Source organism: Xiphophorus couchianus, chromosome 3, assembly GCF_001444195.1.
Source record: "Xiphophorus couchianus chromosome 3, X_couchianus-1.0, whole genome shotgun sequence".
Lineage (NCBI taxonomy): Eukaryota > Metazoa > Chordata > Actinopteri > Cyprinodontiformes > Poeciliidae > Xiphophorus > Xiphophorus couchianus.
The window spans coordinates 8,167,979-8,190,762 of NC_040230.1; the positions used below are offsets into that span (position 1 = coordinate 8,167,979).

At 37.5% G+C, this 22,784-nt stretch overlaps 1 protein-coding gene across 2 annotated transcripts; it reads right to left on the minus strand.

Annotated features, from left to right (window-relative positions):
• Positions 1-1,312: 1,312 nt before the first annotated feature.
• mtf1 (metal-regulatory transcription factor 1) lies at positions 1,313-21,914 on the minus strand. Of its 2 annotated transcripts, XM_028012913.1 has the most exons (12): positions 21,825-21,909; positions 18,531-18,615; positions 14,724-15,250; positions 12,154-12,392; positions 10,257-10,388; positions 9,940-10,013; positions 9,367-9,500; positions 8,551-8,628; positions 7,689-7,791; positions 6,974-7,605; positions 5,876-5,945; positions 1,313-5,061 (listed from the first exon to the last, which is right to left on the minus strand). In XM_028012913.1, the coding sequence occupies exons 3-12, from the start codon at positions 15,189-15,191 to the stop codon at positions 4,580-4,582; spliced, it is 2,412 nt and encodes an 803-aa protein (XP_027868714.1). In that variant the 5' UTR covers positions 15,192-15,250; positions 18,531-18,615; positions 21,825-21,909; the 3' UTR covers positions 1,313-4,579. The 2 variants fall into 2 exon arrangements, with proteins under 2 accessions (XP_027868714.1, XP_027868712.1); XM_028012911.1 differs by lacking the exon at positions 18,531-18,615 and having other exon boundaries at positions 21,825-21,914.
• Positions 21,915-22,784: the final 870 nt, after the last annotated feature.

Genomic DNA, 22,784 nt, shown 5'->3' on the forward strand with positions numbered 1-22,784 from the left:
AAGCCAAGATATCTGCAGAACTGGAGAAGCAAAATTTGATAAGATTAAATTATTTATATCAAGGCCCAAAACTACAGAGCCCGCTTTTTTTCTCCTCCATGTCCCCTTACGCCGGGCTTCAAACAAAAGAGCTATAACCCACAAAATAAATAATTCCCCCAAAATATTTTGCATATACGATTATTTAATGTTGGAAATAAATAAATAAATAAATAAATAGTAATAATAAATTATATTATGAATGTGTCAGTAAGTTACTAAAACAATTAACTAAATGCGGAAACCTTACATGAAAAACACATTTTATATATCTGTAAAAATGTACCAGTATTTCTTTTAATATATAGTCCTCCATTTTTCTTTCTTAAACAGACCCTAACATTAACCTGCGCGTAGTAGATTGACCGATCATGTACTAGTACTTTCCCCACCCACTGACCGACCCACAATATGCAGTTCAGTAATTTATGAAATATGATTACTTAAATGTATTATTAAGTAATATTACTAGAAAACAAATACTTATATTAGCTATTTATTTTTGCGTTTATTGGATTGTTTCACGTTTAGGCATTACGTCATCACGCGGTAGACCAATTAGGAAAATGTAAAGCACCTGTAACTGCTTTAATAAATACCGACGGACTAGGCCAGTGAGCTATATGTACGGCCATGGATTCGGACACAGGTAAAATCAGTTTTCTTCGATAAACAAAATTAAAAACAGTAAGTAGTTTGTCATTGTAATTATGTTTACTTTAGCAGGTGTCTTAGAGGATGCTGCTGATCTCCTGGACTTGGTGCACCAGGTCAGTTCCAACATTAAGAGCTATCTGTCCAAACTGTTTCAGGAGGTGAAGGTACATAAATGGGTTTAACTTTAAAACAGCCGTTCTGGAGTCCAAGTGTTTAGTTATGATTATAGCTTGCAGGTGCTTTATAACCCAAAAATAATGCTTTCCATATACACAAACAAAATCTATCTCAATGCCGCAGGAAGTCGGTGAAATTTCTACCAGGATGGCTGCCCTGACAGACAGAATAAATATGTGTAACACTGTCTTGGATGACTTGAAAGCACTGAAGGTCTTACTGGTGAGTATTTATTTATTTTTTGCCCCCAATGTCTTTCTTGCATAACGTCTACTAATGCTGCTTTTTCTGCAGGACAAATCTCTACCGGATGTATACTTAAAGTCACAGCCAGAACCTGGAGAGCCACTTCCCAAAACGTCCCCATGAAATGTAACTGAATAAAAGCTGTCAATCCTGTTGGGTGTCGAGCAACAGTCAAAGCACACTGAATATGTAATGTGACATGAATAAGGTTTTATTAGTACTATATTGCTCTCAAGTCATAGGTATTTATCACTTTGTACGAAACAAGCAAAAGCAAACATTTTCACATTATACATTCTTTAAAAAATACATATCTGTAAGTTCTCTCTTTGGGTGTATGACATTCCTTTGGAAGCATATGGTTTCCTATGTTAAACTGGTCATTTGTGGGGGAACAAAATGAAACATTTTACACCCAGCATTCTGCTTCCAAATGTCAACATATAAACCAATTCCTCATGTAGCTGTTAAACAAACCTGGGCTGTGAAACTATCGCTAATGTAAATATTGGCAGCATTAAGCTTTAGTTTGTAGGATAAAAGCTGACAAAGTATGTAGTCAAACGGATACGTTGACAAAATTCACAGAGGACCGAAGAAGAGAAAGCTGTATGTTTGACTAATTCTTAAAACAGAATTCTTCTCTAAAGACCTCTTAAAATAAATCAATTTATTTAATAAATCAAAGACAACTGCAAAATATATGGGCACTGTACCTGAAATACACTCTAAAGTCCATATTCACACTCTTCATGTCAATATGCACAAGTCTGCAGAAAACTCAGTTTTTGCCTAAGAACTGTATATGCAAATCATGTAGAAGGCAAAAAGAAGTCTTGAGTCAGTATTTAAATTCCAAATGCCACCTTAAATTGCATAGTTTTGTACTATAAATTGACAGTACATGTAAAAATAAAAGTAATGGGTGCTTGGCTTTCTTGCAGTAGTTTTTAGTGTGTCAGATTTTTTTTCAGACATTTTCAAATGCAGGGAGTGATTTCAAGCACTATATCAGTGGGATTCTGAACACTGCAGTACAATATTAAAAAAATGTAAGCCACACATTATTTGTATATTGCTTTAAAAGAGTTTACTTCTGTTCAGGCCTTAAAGAACTGTTTAGCATGCTGGGGAGAAATGTTGCTTTGGGTTTGAGCCAACTACACTTAATATGCTTAAGGTAGAAGCAGATTCTTATTCAGCGCTCGACTAAAGTATAATTTGTGAAAGTAGGCACCTTTTAATGAACCAATACTAGGGGACAAAGTTGTTTGAAAGCCAAAACATTTAAATTTTTAAAAGTTACTTCCAAAGAGCTTTGAACCAATACATCTTCTTTACACACCTGTTATAATTTAACATTTTTGACAACTATGTTGGATCTGTAATTTAATTTTCAAGCAGTTCTGATCACCAAAATGATTAGGCACTAGGGCCAGCTTGAAAACAGTGAAAAGGCAACTTTTGAAAAACCTTTGCTTGAGTCCTTAAGCATGGTTACAAGAATGTGTTCTGCTTTTACAAAAATACAAAAAAGGGGTGGCTTAACGTTTTCAGTACTACATTTAAATGAGTCCAGCATTGAGTTTACTGACTCAAGACAACATATCCTGATTATTGTGCCACTCAAAGATGCTCTTAATTGATGTAAAATGGCCAAAAACTGCCAGATTTTCACATTTTAAATATGACCATGAATTAAAAGTCAGCTTTCTGTTCCATCATATAGCAATTCATTACATTCTTCCAAACATCCATTGTAGAAAACAAAAACTAGACGTTGTGAAGAAACTTTTCCTGTTTTGGCCAAAGTGATCCATGCAAGAGATGAAAATCAATATTTTGACATGTTGAAGGAAAGATGATCAAGGCAAAGAGGTTTGTAGAATGGTTTGTTAAGCCAAGGAGCTTCCATATCAAAACCTGCTAGAAATAATGCCTTGGTTCTGTCATCATTGCATTGTGTCCCATGTGAAACAATACTTATTATTAAATTATACTCTTACCAAAAGGCTATAAGTTACATTTTTTGATACAAATGGTGACTGTACAGAAGCCCAGTTGGTTATAGAACAATTCAACTAAACACAGCAAAAACTCTAAACTGCTCTACATAAATGTGATTGGGGTACTGGGTGGGGAATGTAAAGATGCAGGATAGATTAGGTTCAAACTCTGAGCTCAAAATTCTATACAAAAATACAAATCCTGTAATCTACAAGGTTCTCAAAGAAGCTTACACTAAAATGTACTCCATCTACAGTTTCCAGACACCAGCTTTTAAATGCTACTTTACAGCAGTTGTATACAAAAAAGTCTGTAGTGGTGTCGCCTCAGCTAGCAAGCTGTGAAATTATTCTTTTTACAAGAAAGTGTGCAAAAAACAGGGAAGAGTGCAGCAAAACATAGGGCTACTGCAAGTGTGAGTCTTCTGAGAAAAAGAAACACGTCTAACGAACTCAGGGAACAGGGATCGGTTATGACTTGATGCATCCCTGAGAGGGTCACGGCCCTGAAAAAATGGGATGGTGACAGTAGTTGCAAACTAAGTGTGGTCATATCTTGGAGATCCTTGACAACAGTTTGCTTTACTGTGCATTAAACTAGAGGTTAATCTTTTCACAAACTTGCTTTCAGCAAAATTCGTTAAGCATGTCAGTAACCAAATAAGGAAAAAATAAAATAAAATTCAACTTAAAAGCAACCTGATTGAAATAAATTAGATTAATTTTCTACTCTAATAAAGTAGAATTTTACCTGTATATTAAAAGAATCAAGCATTTAAATAAATTAACATACAAAAAGTTAAGTTAGTTTAAGTTAGAGGCAACTTACAAATTGACTTAATGCCGTTTAAAAGACAGGCAGAACTAATCATAGGTTCTTCTCAATCAGTAATCACATTTTTCTGATTACATAAATTTTCCAATAAGAATGCTAAAGAAACCACTTCATATGAGCTATATGATGCTTTAAATCAAACATGATTAAAGTAAGAGCAAATTCCTCCAATATACAGTGCATTCTGGTCAGTTGCATACCAGTTTGAAGCGTTTGATACGGCCTACAGTACAGTACAAAGATATAGAAATATTTGTTTTCTTTCTGCTCAGTTACACAACCTTTTTATATTATCAGTGCTTTGACAACATTTCATCAGTTCATGAGTAGATATCAATAGGATTAATATATACAGGCAATGCTTTCCACAAAGGATTAACTGCTTCTTGTCAGAATTGATTTGCCTAAAGGCTGCTAAATCTCTGTGAGCAAACTAACTGCAACTACTGCAGAAATCGAAAACGTACTCCTAGTTTGTACAGGTTTGTATATATGCCACACAGTGCCATACAGAACAGAATGCACTGCACAGACAGAGGGTTGTACATGCACAAACTATACAGGGTGAAGGACGAGGCATCTGCTGGAAGAATTATTGGAGCTGTGGGTGGAAATTCTCCTAAGGACCGCTGTCAGTGGTCATGTTGAAGTCATCCGCAACCAGCAGCAGAGCTTCGATGTTAGCGGCTGTCTCGGGACTCTGCATGGACAGGAAGTCTGATACGTCCATATTGGCTAGCCCGTCTGATGTGGGTGGGTGGGTGGCAGTGTTGCTCACTATAGGGGAGAAACTCTGAGCTGCAGTGGAGGAGGAGGAAGAGGAAGAGGTGGGGGCTTCTGGTCTTGGCTCACCCACCTTGGAGGAAGACTTGGGAAGGCAGCAAGACGAAGATGAAGTGGTTGAGTGTGGTGGAGGCTCAGATGACAGCTGGGGAGTGGGCTCTACAGTTTGCTGCTGTGAAGGGGCTGAAATGACGGAGGAGGCACTCTTTGCAGTCTTGTCTTTCACAGAGTACCTGCAGGCACACTGGCACTGGCAGGACTCCTCCTGTTTGATGATGATGACAGGCAGGCTGAGGCCAATCTGCTGGACAGAGTTACCTGAAAAAGAAACGGCTCCAACTCAGGCTGCTAATATAAACAAACGATTTACAAACTCAGTACCTTAGGGAGTCATTTAAAAATTCATTTTGGCAACTCCATTAAAAAGTAAAACTCTAAATCAGCCTTTTTAATTTGCTATCTTACGGTCACCAATTTATAGAACTCAAAGCAAAACTACATAAAATAGGTCCACATAAACCACATTTCTATTATTCAAAACTATCAAGACAGCATCTTGGTGGCCCACAGAATCAATACGTTGACTGACTATTTAATTGATCCAGTATAAAAGATAGAGGTGGGTAGATTCATCCTAAATATTGATACCGTGTTGGTATAAGTATTGATTCAATCCTAACTTGATAAGATCGATACATAAATTTCAGATTCCCTCTTGAAATATTTTTAGATTTGAATTGTAGTTTCTCAACTCTATCATACAAAGAGTTTGGTAAACATTTGTCACTTAATTTGGAAAACAATGCATACAAATGTGTTTCATTTTTATATATCTGTCATATACATACTGTATGTTATTAAAGTATTTTGTGGACACATGTAAAAGTTATCTAAATTCAGTTCTAGGTTTTAACAAAATAATCCAAAGGAAAAAACACAAAATGCCTGAAGGTCAGAAGTTTGATATGTAAATAGTAAGTATCAATATTTGTATCAATAACAGCAATACTGACCCTATTTTTTACTTAGTATCAGATTGACACATTCGCTACTGGATCACAAAACACATTCTTGATTTAATATTATTTTTAGCAGATGCCCAAAAATATACAGAACACATAAAAAGGCTTACCAGCAGTTCCTCCAACTGGTATGGCTGTAGTAAAGAAGACCTTTTCCACTTTTGGAGCTCCTTGGTGAGACTGTTAAACATCAAAACAGGGTTTTTCAAGATTTAATTTTTGGAAAATTTAGATTTTTTTCATCATGCACTATTTGTGTTTTTATCTTTCAGAGTAATGTCAGCAGACCCAGGGTTGCAATATTGTTTAAAAATCTTCTATTTATTTTCAAGTCAACTCTACGACATATTATGACATATTATTAGGGCCAGGCTAAGGTTTATTTATCTATTTTTTTAATTATGAGAGTAAAGTCATATTACAAGAATAGGATCATGGGACATTGCCAAAATAATATGAGAATAAGTTTGTAATATTAGGAGAATAAAACAGCAATTTTATGAGAACTTTGTAACAAAAACCTAAAACATTAAATGAAGAATGTTGAGCATCTTGTAAAGTTATAATTTGGTATTGGTTGTACAGATATGTTATTTAAATTTTAACACATCAGCATCAAATTATCACCAGTAGGAGAACTTTGAAACAACTGCGCAAACAAGCGAGTCTAATTTGAAGAAAAAACCCACATGAACTAGGCCAGATCTCAGTAACTATAAGTTTTATTCCACTTTAAAAAAACTTTTTCTTGCAAGTTTAAGGATTCTGCTAAAAATTAACTTTGTTCTGTTCATTATATAACTACATTTTCATAATAAACAATTACACAAAAAAGTTGTATCCTGGCCCTAATACTTTGTTGTACAACTTTCAGAGGCGATGATAAAAGCCACTTTTTGAAAAATTTTTTTGTCATTTGTAATTTCTCTATAAGATAAGAAAGCAATTTAAAGAAAAAGTTAAAATCAAAAATCGAGTCTGGTATAAAAAAAATAAAATAAAACTGATTTTATTTTTAGCCCATATCACCCAGAACTGGTCCAAGGTAAATGAGTGTCATAATAAAAAATTCCCAAAGACTTAGAGATGCTGAGCAGGCAACGTCTCTGTGGAAGCTAATCCTCAATGACTGCTACATTACTCTCAAAAAAGATTCAGCAAAAAAAGTGACATTTGTTATGTTAACCCTGGGTGTGTGCAGTACTCACTGCTTGCTCGGGGTTCTGCTGGCTGTTTGCAGCACTGCTCAGGATCCATTGGAGGTTCTGATCTGACATGACGAGGCTGGGCTGGAGCACGTTTGGGGTCGACGCTATGGTGATGGTGGCAGGAGCCGTAGCCTGGCTGGAGCCGGTGTTGGTGACAGAACTGTTGGCCAAAGGCACAGGTTGAGGTGCAGCTGAAAGTCCATCAGCTGTGGAGGCTGCAGAAACTGGAGCTGCGGAGGTCAGAGCTGGAGCAGAGATGGGCTGTGGTAGAGGAGAAGTCTGAGTAGCACTTTCTGACTGGAGGAATGTAGGTGGCAGTGCCACATAGTGTTGAGAGGTGACATGGTTTGGTGCTTGGACAGGAGCCGGAGGCACATCTGAAATCTGCTGAGCCCCACTTTGCTGCATGAAAGGAGGGTTCTGTGTGGAGCTGACACTAGCAGTCACAGGGACAGGACTGTGTGCCTGAGGGGAGGAGTTTTGAATATGTTGAGAAGAGGCCTCCAGGACAGCAGCGTTGTTGGAGCAGGATGATGAGGAGGTAGGATTGACAGAGAACGAGATTACAGACGAAACATCAGTCACGCCTGGTTGGGTAGAGGTCTCTATGCAGAAGGTTTCACCTAAATTCTCTAAGGAAGAAAAAAAAAAACTCAGCCATGACATCTATGTTTGTTACACTTTTAAACACACATTTTTGATTCTGAGATCTTACTGGTGGGATGTGGGTCATCTTGGCTGATGCTATTTTCAGGACTCTGGAACATGAATTCAAAGATTTTTATAGGAGTCACGTTGTTGAGGTCCAGGTTTTGAGCCTGTAAAACAGATCCAGAAGCATCTCAACAAATTAAGAGGGTCATTCAAAAGTGTTTTTTCGCATAGTAATCAAATAAAAAAAATCAGACTCTTACAGTCATCACAAGTCTTCATTCTTGCTCATTGTAATATTTATCATTTACAGCTAATGAAAACCCAATATTTGGTTTCTCAGAAAATTTGAAGATTTTAAGACCAATAAACTCCATTGAAATAAAAATGTAATTTTCATCAAAGGTATATCTATGTTCTGTACAGCGTATGATTTAAATACTCAACATCAGACCTTGATATCTAAATGAAACTAAATTTACTTTCATCTGAACAGATGACTTTGGACCACTCGACATCAATAATTTGTCAGCATAAGATGCTGACGTCTCTGGTTCAAGAGCAAACAAACATAGCTCTGTGAAGAGCCAGCTTCTTTAGCAATGTCCTTATTATTGAATTGAATATTATAAGTAATATTCAAGTTATTTAAACTGATTTTTTAGATTTATTTACCTATAAGCTAAATATTCAAAAAATATTAAAGTTTATAATTCAAATACTGAAATAAAACAATTCTAGTTTGAGATGCGCTTGCATGTACATATAATATCAATCAGTAAATAAATCAGTAATTAATAGGAGAAAATCTAAGGTATCCAATTACCTGGCTCTGTAATACAGCCACTAATTTGTGATTATTTTGACAGATCCTCCATATTAATCCAAACTGCATTCAACAAAGATGAGACAACAGATCCACTTACATTATTGATGTTCTCTCGTAGCTCTGAGTCAGTAGAGATGAGACTTAAGTCACTGAGGCACAGTGAGTGATTTGCATCCTATAATTAAGGAATAATGGGTCAATGAAAAAACAAAATCTGTTTTAAACCACATACTCTCTTACATAATAATGTCAAAATTTACATTTTACATCAGAAAACGTTTTTGAGAGACAAAAACTCAATTAGAATGGTGTTGCAATAACAGTGGGACTTTTAAGTACGATAAATCATTCATAAATCTGGGTCTTCTTGTTCACTTCTTTTCTATTTTCAAAATCAGCCAACCGCCTCAACAACATTATTTTCCCCCTACTATCAGACATATGAACAAACATTTCTTTCCCCTTTCTGGAACCAGCAGAAGGGCTTACAGTTTCTAATTCTTTTTTAGTGACCATGACAAAATACTGTCAAAGTGAGAGATGTTAAGATAAAAATCTGAATCTGAATAAGCGCTGGGTGACTGAGGACTTTGAGGGGACTGCATTGTGTAAGTAGCTTTATTTATAAGAGTGGTACAACAGCTGGAAATAATAAATCAAATTAAAAGTGGTATAATGAAAAAATTAATGATTCAAAAAAGGTTTTATTTAACCCCTAAAATACATCCCATTAAGTAATAAAGCTTCGCTTGTGAAATTCTTTATATTTGAAAATAAATTAACTCCATATTTACAGCTCATAAGCACACACACAATGATTTCAAACAGAGCCCAGCTAGATTCACATTTGCCCTGCACAACAAACTGCAAACAAGTGTTTCATATTCCAAGATGCTGCCGTGGAATGACTCACTTCAAAGTGTGGGTGTGTGAGGGTGACAGTGAACGGCTGTCCTTTGTCGTGGCCCCGGATGTGACTCTTCAGACTGTACTGAGTGCTAAACGTCTTTTCACAGCCATCACTGGGACAGTTGAAAGGCTTCTCGCCTAAAAAGAAAAACGTTTGAACAAGACAAAGGGTCTAATTATGTGCTCAGTAGGTTGTAAAGAATACACAGTGCCTTGCAAAATAATCCCTATGCTTTAAACATTTTTTCAGTTATTCCATTGCAGATCTGACTGAATTCTTAAAGTTTTAGATGAAACCTCTAGCAGTTTTTTTTCCAGGATTGTCCTTTATTTAGTACCAGTCATCTTCCTGTTATCTTGAACAACTTCCCTGTCTCTGCTATTTAAAACAATTTCCATAATATAATGTTGGGACCCCCATGTTTCATTGTGGGGATGATGTGTTCAGGTTTATATATTCCACCACTGGACTGTCCTGTGTTGTTACATTTACAATCATAGTTTACTCTTTCAGTTTCCACTTGATGGAGTCATTGGAGATTCCTGAGACGTCCAAAGTTTGGAAACAAATATGTACCTGTGTGTGTTCGTACGTGTGTTTTGAGATGATGACTTGCAGCAAAGGCTTTCCCACATCCATCATGATCACACCTGTAAGGAATAACAGAGAATGACTCAGCACCTTAAAATAAACTATTGATTATTCATCCAGAATAAACCCAAGCCCATGTTGCCCATGTGTAAACATCAAAAACGTTCATTAAAAACAGTTTGTGACACCAGCGAACAGTGATGCATCCTATCTCTACTGCCTTCGGGTGTCTATTAAAGCTTCAGTTCCCAAAGTTGTAGACAGAAAAGAAATAAAACTGTGGTTTTAATGGAGATTCTCACCGAAATGGCTTCTCCCCAGTGTGAGTACGAATGTGCTTCCTCAGGTCACTGAGTGTGGTAAAGTACTTTGTGCATCCCTCCGATTCGCAGTTGAATGTTTTGCCTGTGTGAAGTCTCTGGTGAGCTTTTAGCCTGCGAAAACAATCAAGTTTGACTTATTACACCTCTTCAATGGCAGACCTACAGAAAATAAATGAGGCAAAAACATCAGTTTTATCCAGTATTTGTTTTCTACCCAAAAACAGTTATTTTCACATATTACATTTTTTTTTTTACAATAGTTCAAATTTGGCAAACAAGAAAAGCATCAGTCCACACCCACTGACTGCAGTGTTACAGCATCTGGGTGGCAATAGGAGAAGACAGAGGAAATGAATGTCATTAAGGGGGGAATCCATCCAAGTGTTGCACGAGATGGTTCCCTGGGGTAACAGCCTCTGACACATAAGAGATGCTGACAACACATTGCCATCAAGAACAAGGCATTTATGCTACAGCATCTGGAGAAGCCAGGCGGCTATGGTGTGAGATGAGATGTACATCTCCAACTATTGGAATACAGTGAACCCTCGTTTTTCGTGGGGGTTGCGTTCCAAAAAGAACCTGTGATAGGCGAAATCCGTGAAGTAGTTACCTTTATTTTTTTACAATTATTATACAGCATAATTAAATATTCTACATTGAAACCAAAGAACAAAACCTGTTTTCAGGCCTAAGCATTTTTTTTGACAAATAGAACGCTTTCTTACAAATAACTACAGTAAAATAATCATTGTAATCATCAATACAAAGTACAGTAGGCGAAATTGTGACTCGTGTATTTCACTGTTCCTGTGACTATGACGCTGCGGCCTGACTCTGCTCTCTAGTGTCTTTTTCTTCTGAAGCCTGAGGTGCAGGTGTGTTTTTTCAAGAGAAGAATATTGTTATCGGTAGTTGTTGTCGCTCTTTTTTCTTCTGGGCAAAAATATTTGCCAAAATTTGCCAAGCTGTATATTTAAATACCGTAACGTTATTGGCACACAGGTAGAAAAGAAGCGCGGAGACTGTTTAGCCAATCAGGACACAAAACACAAGGCACTGTGAAAAAAAAAAAAACGCACAAAAACTCTGCGAAGCAGAAAGGCCGTGAAAGTTGAACCGTGTTATAGCAAGGGTTCACTGTACTGTGAAAAATAGGTCTCTATTTTTTTCCAATCATTTCAGAAACTCACATCTTATATAGTCATTACATACAGTGAAATATTTCAAGCCTATTTTTCTAATAACTTTGATGGATATGGCAGACAAACTTATTTAATTCATTTGTAATGAATTAAAACACACAGGTGGACTGTTTATTAAATAGACGACTTCTGAAGGCAGTAAGTAAGGCTGCATATCAGAGTAAGGGGGGAAGGGAGTACAAATATGTTCTTTTCAGATTTTTACTTGCAAAAAAAATAAACAAACAAGTATAATGTTCCACTTCACAATTATCAGCCACTTTGTGCTGATAATTTATTCAAGAACATTTCAATAAAAGTTATTAAAGTTTCTTATTGTTACATAAGTAAAATGTGGTAAAGTTCAAGGGGTGTGACTATTTTTCCAAGACACTGCAAATACATTTAACCTATGATACATTTACTATATTATATAATATGATATATTTATTATATTATAAAATCTTGGATATCATATCATATTTCTCAAACCTTTATATTTATTTAAAAGGAAATAAAAATTGTATGCAATTCTGGATTAGGGATGTATACAAAAACATAGTGCAGTTATTCTTGCACGATGACTGGTTTGGCCTTTAAATGTAATGAGTTGCAAACAAAAAAGCAATGAACAAACAGCAGCAGGAAGACTAAACCTGGCACTAAAGTACTAAAGAAGGGTGTAAGCTCACCTGTATAGCGTGTTGAAGGCCTTTTCACAGCCCTGCACGTCACACTCGAAAGGTTTCTCCTTCGTGTGAACGCGGACGTGGATTTTGAGACTGTAAGAGGTGAGAAAGGCCTTTCCGCAGCCCTGCTGATTGCACACAAAAGTGTACTCGCCCCGGTGTGTTTTCTGGTGTGTCCGCAGGTTTCCTGCTGTGCTGTAGGTCCGAGTGCACCCTTCAAATGTGCACTGATAGCGTTTTACCTGAAGCAAAAAAGAGAAAAAAAGGCACAATATTCAAGCTTACTGAAATAACTGCCCAAGAAAGAGTCTGTGACTCATTTTTAAACTTCACTGAACAAAAAATAAAAGAAAAAAACTGTAAACAGTTTGTTGACTCATCTCAAAAATACCAGACCATTATATAGGAAGTGACAATCTGTGACAGTGCGACCTTTCAGAGGGGACTTGAGCTGAATGATTCAGCCACATGCCAGTGTTCAAAGTGGTTGAGCGGAAAGGACAGCAAAGATGACCAACCTCCTATGCAACACATCCATTCAATATTGTTTCACAGCACCAATGACCAGTGCAGCGCGGCAGTCTCATACAACTACCCCAGGGCCGCGTGAATAACAGCACTCTATTCACCGTTCAGAAAAACAAAACTACCCTGTTGTGAACACAAAGCCAGGAAAAGAACGTTTACATTACACATGGGCTCCCTGACAGAAAACTGACATCATCTCGTTTCATTTTCGTTCTCAATCTTATTTAAAGAGCTAAAACGTAACTACAGAACAATTACCACAAAAGCAGGACAAGAGAGGTTACTAAATGTGTAATGTGTCAAATGAGAAACTCACAATGCCAAGGCAACTTGTCCGGAACACAGAGTTATAGGGAAAAGAAAGTACACCCTTTGTTAGTTTTGAGGTTATAAAATTAAATAATCAGGCAGATAAACAGATTTATAATATTGTTTCAATCAAGCCTAAAGTGCACAAAACCACACATCACAGACTCCACCATATTAAGGCTTCAACTAAAGATTATTTTACTAATTGATTGTTATGTTGATTATTCAGACGATTACTCGGAAAAAGAAAAAAGAAAAAGTGGCACATTGTCCAGATTTTTTATGGAATCGTTTAAACCTTTTTATACAATATTAGAAGTACATTAAAATGCAAAAACAATGTTTTTTAAATAAGAAAATAAACATTTTGTTGCCTAAAATGCAATAACAGCATTCCTTGGCCATTGTGGCAAAAGATCTGCATATGCAGCTAAAAAAATATACATATACATGTAACATCAACATGTGAAAAGATCTGCATTTCTGGTCAACTTAACATCAACACAGTGCAAGACTGATCTGTTGATTATTTATTAAGCAATTAATAAATGGACAGCAATAAAGGTGATTTCTATTTAAGAGAATCTGAACAAGGTGACGTTAAAACTAAGCCACTTGATGACTTTCTGGTTGCCCTTTTACTCTGTAAATCTGGGTATGGGTAAATCTGTAAATATTGGTAAAACATATTTACAAAGTTCTTTTTTATTTTTTTTTTACCTTAAATGTAATTTTTTTTTTCTACAGTTGGCTCTTTGAGCTACACTCTTTATCTTCACATGATTCACTGAAATGTTTTCTGAGTAGTGCAAAACTCAGGACATCATCTTGTAACCTAATCTTACTTCAAACTCCCCAATCTGTCTGTCGTGTTCCTTGATTTTCACCACACTGTTTGTTCACGAATATTCTCTAACAAACTTCTTAACTTAACAGTACATAAAACACAGGTGCAATAATTACTCATTTAAGAGATAGCTGAAAATAAAATTGGTCACATTAAGACTACAAGTAACTGAGATTTTATATTCAGCCTGCTTGGATGATTAAAAGGTGAGACTACAAGTAAGATCTCCTTAATTTTGTTTTCAACCAAATCCAGACCTAAAATGTACGGGGATCTTATCTGGACTTAATAAATACCTGAGAGGATGAGGACAGTGCACCTGCTTAAGCTATTGTTAGAGTATTCCCACTACAAGTATTGCAGCTTGTAGTTTGTTAATTAGACTTATATAATGTTTTTATGTCTCTGAGTCATTTCCTTAGAGATACGTGCCAAAACCATGGGGAGATTTACAGAGTAAATGAGCAACCAGGTTAGTTTCTGTCTTCCTGTTTGCTTCAAACCCTTCTTTGAGAAATTGCATTACAAACTCCAGGAGAACAAAAACAGCCTTGTATGTACTCATCCCACCTGCTATGTTATACGTATAATAAAATTAAGTGGGGAACACTTCCAGTTCACAACATGCTTTTTTTTTTGTTTGGAATTGAATTAAACTTGTCAGAAAAATCTTTAAGCCTTTCTAGTGGACCAATTAGCCACAAGTGCTGACAGATCTCATGCAAACAAAGAAAACCATTACTTCAGCAAAAAACAACTAAAGCCATGTCCTACTTTAACAATAATCAATGAGAGACCCTACCCTAGCAAACATATCACACACAGGTTTGTCTGGAAACAACAGCGATACATCCTTTACATTATAGAACATACATGTGTATCATCTTACCTCTCTCTGCTTGGTCTCTGGGCACTCAGAGTGCAAAGTGAGCGTAGCGCCCTCTATGTTGCGAGGCATCGGCGTGGAGCCTGGGTTTATGGTGAACTGGATTTGATCAGGAGAAATCGTGTGGTGCACATAACCCTGAGACATCCCGTCGGGGTCGGCCATGAAGACCAGAGATTCCTCCTCCTCGTCCGCATCACCCTCCCCTTCAGTTAAAAAAGTGACTCCATCTTCATCGCCTCCACAATGCCCCTCCTCTTCGCCTTCCTCGTCGAGGCGGATGGGGTCTCGCTCGATGAGCACGGTGGTGCGGTCATAGACGCGCCCAGACGAGGATGACGGCTCGGCGATCAGGTCGTCGTCTTTGTCATAGTGGATCTTGTCGTCCTCTTCTTCGTCTTCCCGCTCCAGCTGGTCCACCTCCACCTTGAAGTACATCGGCGCCTCTGTTCGAGGGCCATTCTCACTCATGGTCCCTGTCGCCTTGCCTTCCTTTGCAAGAAGGACCGTACAGTGGTTGAATGTGTTACCTGAAAAATGAGAGATAATTAGGCCCGAGCAGCAAAGCGCTGCGAAGGCCTATTGTATCTGTACTGTTTTATTATTATTCTGCCCCCCTCTTCGTGTGCCTTTTTGGGGGCTTTATCATATTCAAAAACTCACCAAACTTGGCGGAAGCGACTAGGCGGTTTAAAAATTTTGAATTTTAAGGTCGCCGCAAAAATCGCAAAAAAAATTGCTCAACGCCGGCAACTAGCAATTTTCAACAGACCCATTGCTATTCACTTACTTCATCGTAGAGACTTGAAATTCGGTACAGTTGTAGAGCTCACTAAGACGCTCAGAATTTACAAGTAATGTCATAGTGCAAGTATCGCAGGAAGTCGGCCATTTTGTATTGAAGGTCCATTTTTTACCTCGATTTTGATGTTTACAGCCTTCGTATTTGATCGAACTCCTCCTAGGGATTTTGATTGATCGGCTTCAAACTCGGTCAGTCTGATCATAAGGCATGTCTGATTTAAAGTTATCAAATTGGTGAGTTTTGGAGCATGTTGAAGGGGGGTTACCAGGGGTCAAAGTTCACCTACACGCAATGAAACAAAAACCTCTTATATTTCCTATACAAAAGCACATAGAGGGACCAAACTTTCAGTGATTGATCGTCATCGGGTGTCCTATAATACTCTGCAGTGAAATTTTTTTTTTACGTAGGCCACGCCCCCTGAGAGCAGGAAGTGTAATGTTTTACTGTGAACGGTCGCTATCTTAGCCCTTTGACCTAATCAACATGAAACTGTGTCCAGAGACAGAAAACATGTTGGTGTGTTGTGGATTCCAACCCCGACTGGCTGCGATGAAGCAGGTGGGCGTGGCGGCGTTGCGAACGCCGTCGAATTTCGTTTGGCTCTGAATTCCACAGTTTCGGGGTGACCTGCTCCAAACTCACTAGGATGGATCCTTATCCACCCGCCAACAGGAATCCATAGCGATATTTGGTGGGCGTGGCCTAATTTCTCTATACTGCCCCCTAGAATATTTTAAAAAATCAGCCCCAAGCCATGCTTTAACTTAGAATTACAAAACTTGGTACACATGTGTATCTTGTCAGGACGTACAAAAAAGTCTCTTGGAGCCATGCTCTAAACCCAACAGGAAGTCGGCCATTTTGGATTGAAGGTCCATTTTGGGCCCTGTTGTGGCCGTTTACAGCCTTTGCATTTGATCGAACTCCTCCTAGGGATTTCGATTGATCGGCTTCAAACTCGGTCAGTCTGATCACAAGGCATGTCTGATTTAAAGTTATCAAATTGGTGACTGTATGAGCTTGCTGAAGGGGGATTACCAGGGGTCAAAGTTCACCTACTCGCCATGAAACACGAAACTCTTATATATCCTGCACAGAAACTCACAGAGACACCAAACGATCAGTGATTGATCATCAATAGGTGTCCTAAAATACCCTGTGGTGAAATGATGACATCGCTTAAGCCACGCCCCCTGAGAACAGGAAGTGTCATGTTTTACTGTGAACGGTCGCTATCTTAGCCCTTTGACCTAATCAACATGAAACTGTGTCCAGAGACAGAAGACATGTTGGTGTGTTGTGGATGCAAGCCCTGACCGGCTGCGATGAAGCAGCTGGGTGTGGCGGCGTGGCGAAGTGACCTGTAACGCCGATGCCATACGTTTGCTTCTAGATTCCACGTTTCGACCGAGCTGCACCAAACTTGGCCTGACTCATCCTGGTGTGATGCCTGACAATGCTATGTCATCATATTATGACGTCATCTAAGCCCCGCCCCCTCAGAATGAATTAGAGAGATCTTCTGTGTAATTACATAATAAACAGTCCATGTTTGTCGTTTGTAGGGCAATGCTGCTCTCTGCTGGCCACTGAAATAGTTTCATTATTTCAGTAATTCGACACCAGAGGGCAGCATTGCCCTACGGAATGACAGTTCAATGTTGAATTAAAGAGGAAAAAATTAAATAATTTGTAATTCTAACACAAAAACTCACAGAGACACCAAAGTTTGAGTTATTGATCATCCTCTTGTGTAGAATAATATCCAATGGTCAAATGATGACATCACGTAGGCCACGCCCTCTGACAACAGGAAGTCTTGTATTTTACTGTGAACGGTCGATAGCTTCTGAACCAAACTTTGCACGAGTGACCCTGGTGGGATCCTTGACGACCCTATGTCATCATATTATGACGTCATCTAAGCCCCGCCCCCTCAGAACAGGAAGTGCCGTTTTTTTACTTGGAAAGCTCCGTTTATGGCTCTCTTGACCGAATCAAGATGATTCGGATGATAAACTCTGTCAATGCTCGCTGCTGGCTGAACCGTGTGGGCGTGGCCAAATGGCGAATATCAGTCCCTCGCTATATGCATACGTTTGGCTCTTATTCAGGCATAGATCATCCGATTGGCGCCAAACTGGATATGTATGACCTTTGTTCACCTCTAAAGAGCCCGACGGGTTTGAAATGTAATTTGACTCCACTGCGCCCCCTAAGTTAATACATCGGCTGTATCTCCTCGACGCATCGACCGATCTGCGCCAGATTTTTTGACAGTCGTCGGGGAGCGCCGCCGAACGCATTCACGCGTGTGGCCCGGTGGACGGGCGGGGAAAATGCGCGACAGCTCCTGCGGCGGCTGGCGGGCGGCGGTGCCGGAAACTGCGGCGGAGCTTCCGCGGTGGGGAGCGGGCTGCGGCTCTGGAAACCGAGCGAGAGCTTCTGCGGTGGCCGGAACCCCCGCGGTGGCCAATAGGCCGGAGCGGCGCTTGCTGCGAGGGCCGCCCGAGGCTGCTTGCAGCTTTAATTATATTTGGCCTTGATTAGATGATAAGTTACTATAAGAAAAGGCGAGACCATAACATAATTAAAAAAAATATTGGATTTAATCAGAGTGACTTTTCATTAAATAAAACCAAGTGTGTAATTATCATCAAGGCTGAAGGCATTGACGGAGTATGTTACTTGTATGCCAATGTCTAGAAAATGCTCCATGTGTGCTATTTTAGGAATTTTCAATGAAAATGTAATGATACCAAGAACACATAACAACATAGTCAGAGATGACTGTTCATGTTTGATATGACTCTCAAACAGTGTTTGATTTGCATGAAGATGAGTACAACTATTTAAAATCAGCCAAATAATCTGTTAATTGATGGTGTCACCTGTAGGGCATACATCAAGAAAGTTGATACATAAACATATGCTTAGTTAGTTCACAAAAGATTTGGTTTCTTTTCAAAATTGCAAATAAATAATATAATTTTATGACTTGCCTGTAAAACTTTGTTTGGAATACGAATGCAAGCTGAAAATCTTTTAGTTTGACCACATAATATTCTCCATTCCAAGTTAAAGAACCTTTAAAAGAAAATTACAAATATAATTGTTATTCTGTCCAGGAAAAACGTTTGATCATTTATTTAATGCTGCTAACCATTTCATGGCAACATATATTAAAAAAATCATTGGAGATGTAGATGTTTTTGTGATTTTTCAGCCCAGCAATTGATAGGTCTCAAGTTATATTGAGGAGCAGAAATTACACAATATTTTTGGCTCTTTGTTAAGTTTTGTATTTTTTACCCATCTTAACCTCAACCAGGAAACCTGAGCTCAGCATTTTTAAGATGTTCTTTAAAAGTTCTTTCAGATCGAATCATTTTTTAAAACACACAATATCTGAAACATATCTAATAAAACATAGTTCATCTCATTAAAAAAAAAAAAAGGGTGATCCTCATGTTTCAGGAAGACAATTCTGGTACTGAGAACATCCTTTGACACAAAATCTGTTCATCACATCCAGATTTGCATATAAAATTCTTGCCAAGTTAACCTGCCAAGGTAAAGTCTCAGCCTGAACAGATGAAGCATTTTTCACATCCAAGTTCACAGAAAGCACTGTTGTCATCTTACTGAACAAAACCCCACAATATGTGTTCTGTCTAAGAAAGAGGATGCACTAAGGCAACTTCAAGGATGCTATTTAGTGTTGTGTCCTTCCTGTAGTCCTGTTCTGAAATATTGTTAAAATATTTTGCACCATTTGTACAAAATACAATGAAATCCTATTGAAGGAGGAATTTGATCAAAATCAGGCAAAGATGGAAAAAAATGAAGAAAACCAACATATTCAAAATTGATATGAAAAAATGTTGTTCTATGAAAAAATATATTATCCAAAAGAGCATTAAAAGAACTTGAAAGGACACCAGAATCATTAAAACCCAGACAAAACACATAGCACTTGTAATAGCCCTTCTAAATGATCAAAATATCACATTTGTTACAGCTAAATATGACAATTTCACTACTAAAAACAGTGAGAGAGAACATTTGGCTTTGAGACAAAAATACCTTTCATCTTTACCATTGGAAATACTTGAAACCTGAAACAGTAAACATAGAAGTTGTTTTGGAGGAGACAGAGGAGCCGATTAAATAATTGCAATTCAAGTAGCAGGAGGCAGAAGCTCGCTGGTGGAAACACTGGGGTGTGAAAAAGTTTGTGTCCTTGTATTTTTCTGCTTTAGTTTTGAGTCACACTCAAATCTTTTGGATCATATAGCAAATGTCAAAATCAGACAAAGATAATAAAAAAAATAGACTTCAAATTATGATAATTTATTATGGGTAAAAATGCTATCCAAACCAAATTATGTAGAAAGAAAAATTATAAATCCCCCCACTAACCTAGTAATTGTCTGTTATTAACTGTTTGCAATAACTTGCAATAGATTAGAAATTGCAAATTTTGGAACACTCTTCCCTACAGAATTGCTTACGTTTAGATCAATTTCATCAAGATTCTTGAGAGGCTTCTCCAAAATATTATTTTTACTATCATTATTATTCATATTTATTATTTTTGAGCCATCCAGAAGTTAACTTGCTGCTATGCCTCGGATTGTTGTTCAACAGCGTCACAAAAAAAATATGCTGGAGCTTAAGGTCAGGATGTGATGGATAGAGATTCTCTACCTAGATTTCTGCTGAGAAGTAGAATTCATTCTGTCAATAATTGCAATTATACCACCGCACATAGTGGATCAATGCACAGTGGTTGGGTCACAGGTAAAATGTTGCAGCCCAACTTTTCAGCCACAGATTATAATGAATGACATTTCAGTTAGAAGTATAAACAAAACAGCCAAATGCAACTCTAAACAACTGAATTTTTAGCCTTGATTAAAGTAACTCAGAGCACTGGCATTTTTTTTGCAGATTTCTGGAAGTTTCTTCCAGATAAGTGGAGCATAAAAACTGAATGCTGCTTTTCCGTGTTTGGTTCTGTTTCATCCCGTGGTTTATAAACAAACTAAAGTATTTTGAAATCTTTTCTCTGAGCTACAATGAGCCAGTGTAATGACTTTAAAACTTGTTCTCCTTTTTAATAGTTTTAGTGAGAGCGTAAGCAGCAGCGCTGTGGATCAACTGCAGCTTGTCTGATTTTTTAGGCAGTCCTGTGAAGACACTGTAGCTGTAAGCAATTTACTAAAGATAAACACATGCATGAGTTTCTCAAGATCTTATTGAGACATTATTCTTTTAATCCTAGAAGTTTTCTCCAGCTGAGGTTGACTTTGTATATAGGTCAATGAAAGTTCAGGACTGAGTCCATCACAACACCTAAATTTGGAGCTGTAGTTTCTAGCTGTAATACCCAAAGCACTGTGCACTCTCGTGATATTGTTGTGTAATAATACACTTTCTTTTAAGAAATGAAACGTTGGAGAAACAGGAGAAATCTGTAAGGAGGCAAATGCATTTTTCCCTACAGCATCTCTAGAGTGAGTTTAGCTGATTTTACAGAAACGTAGACAGTCAAATCAAAGTCTAGAACTTTCTAGAGCCAGTTGGGTAACAATTCAAACAGGGACTGGACACAACTAAAAATGATTTACAGTGTACTAAACCTCATTACAATCCCCAAAATGCAATTACTTTGAACCTTCGTTTCGATGTCCATTTCTCATGACAAGTAGCATCAACTATTTTCGCAAGCAAACGAGTAAAATGTTAGCTAAACATAAACATTTGGAAATCTCACCAGCAGCCACAACTGTTCAAAAGTTTGACAATGCAATTTCCTTGATTTCTCCAAATGTCAGAACTAAGGTTGTTAGCCAAACACCGTTAGTTAGCAAACTCTATAAGTAGCTAAGACAAACCTGATATCTCAATTTATTTACAGCGTTCCTCCGTTTTATTACTCAATTTAGCGCATTTGTGCGTTTTCCACGTGTAATAACTCCATTATAAACAAACAAGATTCTAATTTTCTCGATAACTCGGGAGTTAAAAGTCAATTAATAGATGCTAGTATGTTAGCATTGCGCAAGCTGTGTCAACTACATATTTCACATCAGACATAGATGTGCTAGGCAGCAACTCTTTAGCTCACGGCTAAGCTAAAGTATTAGCTAGCATCGCTAATGTCGACAGTTGACATCTCGTACCGACCGTGCTGTGCAGATAAATGGTTAAATGATGTTAAAACGACAAGACGACACACCAATGGCAAAGTTTAGCTGGTACAAGGAAATGACAACAACATACATATTTACCTTTCAAAACGTGAGCCCTGTCCCTAAGCTCAGGATGGCAAGCACTTTCTTCCTATCTCCTCCCAACACGGGGATGCCAAACAACGTCACAGATCATAGCTATTTGTGATGAATTATGGGAAACTACATATATAACTCGATCATAAAATAATTTCCAAAGAGCAAAAATAAAAAGTTATATCCTTCTCACACAGGATATGCCAGCAGAAATTAACTTTCACTATTAATTTGGCAAAAAATTAAATGTTATTTTATGTAAGTGCAACAAAACCCTGCACATTCAGTGTGGATTTCATTGAGTCAAATCATCTTTACATGTCATACACAAAAATATTTTATTAATCGTAGGAGGACATAAAATGTAACTCTTATGTTCTCCAGTGAGATGTAGATGCTGATGGCTGTGGGCAGCAGGCATCTCCTGTAGCAGTCTGTATTACAGCGGCTCCAGTGAAGACTGAAGAGACAGCTTCTGGGTTTTTTCATTAAATTTTTTCTACTATTCATTTGACCCATAAATAATTATAGTCTATATATAACTGTAATTTATGCATAATCCCATTTATTAAAATCACTTTTTATAAAAGTGCATTAATTTCTTCTATTTATCTACACCATAATCAGTGTTTTTCCTTGCATGCCAAATGCTTATAGCCCCACTGTGTTGTAAAATAGTACAAAACTATTGGATAGTTTGTGGTATTTTCAATTCTTTTCAATGGATGTGAAACTACTGTATGTTGCTATGTTGTTAAAAATGAGGGACTAGTTTGTTAACAGTAATGTAAAGCTGAAAATGAGTATTTCTTTTTTTTTTTAAAGTTGTGTATAATGTACTTATTTTCTAAAAGCATAAATAAAATGCAATGTAAAGAGAAAAGTAAAAGCAGATCACACATTTTTAAACAGTTTTATATACAAAGACATTAAAATACAGGCTTTTCTTTAAATAAAATATAC

Excerpts from the sequence above, each read along its gene's own strand:
- mtf1 (XM_028012911.1), bottom strand. The coding sequence starts at position 15,191 with ATGAGTGAGAATGGCCCTCGAACAGAGGCGCCGATGTACTTCAAGGTG. Across the intron at positions 7,792-8,550 it reads TACGAGAGAACATCAATAAT|GCTCAAAACCTGGACCTCAA; the intron begins GTAAGTGGATCT and ends TCTGTTTTACAG. Across the intron at positions 5,062-5,875 it reads ACCAGTTGGAGGAACTGCTG|GTAACTCTGTCCAGCAGATT; the intron begins GTAAGCCTTTTT and ends TTTCTTTTTCAG.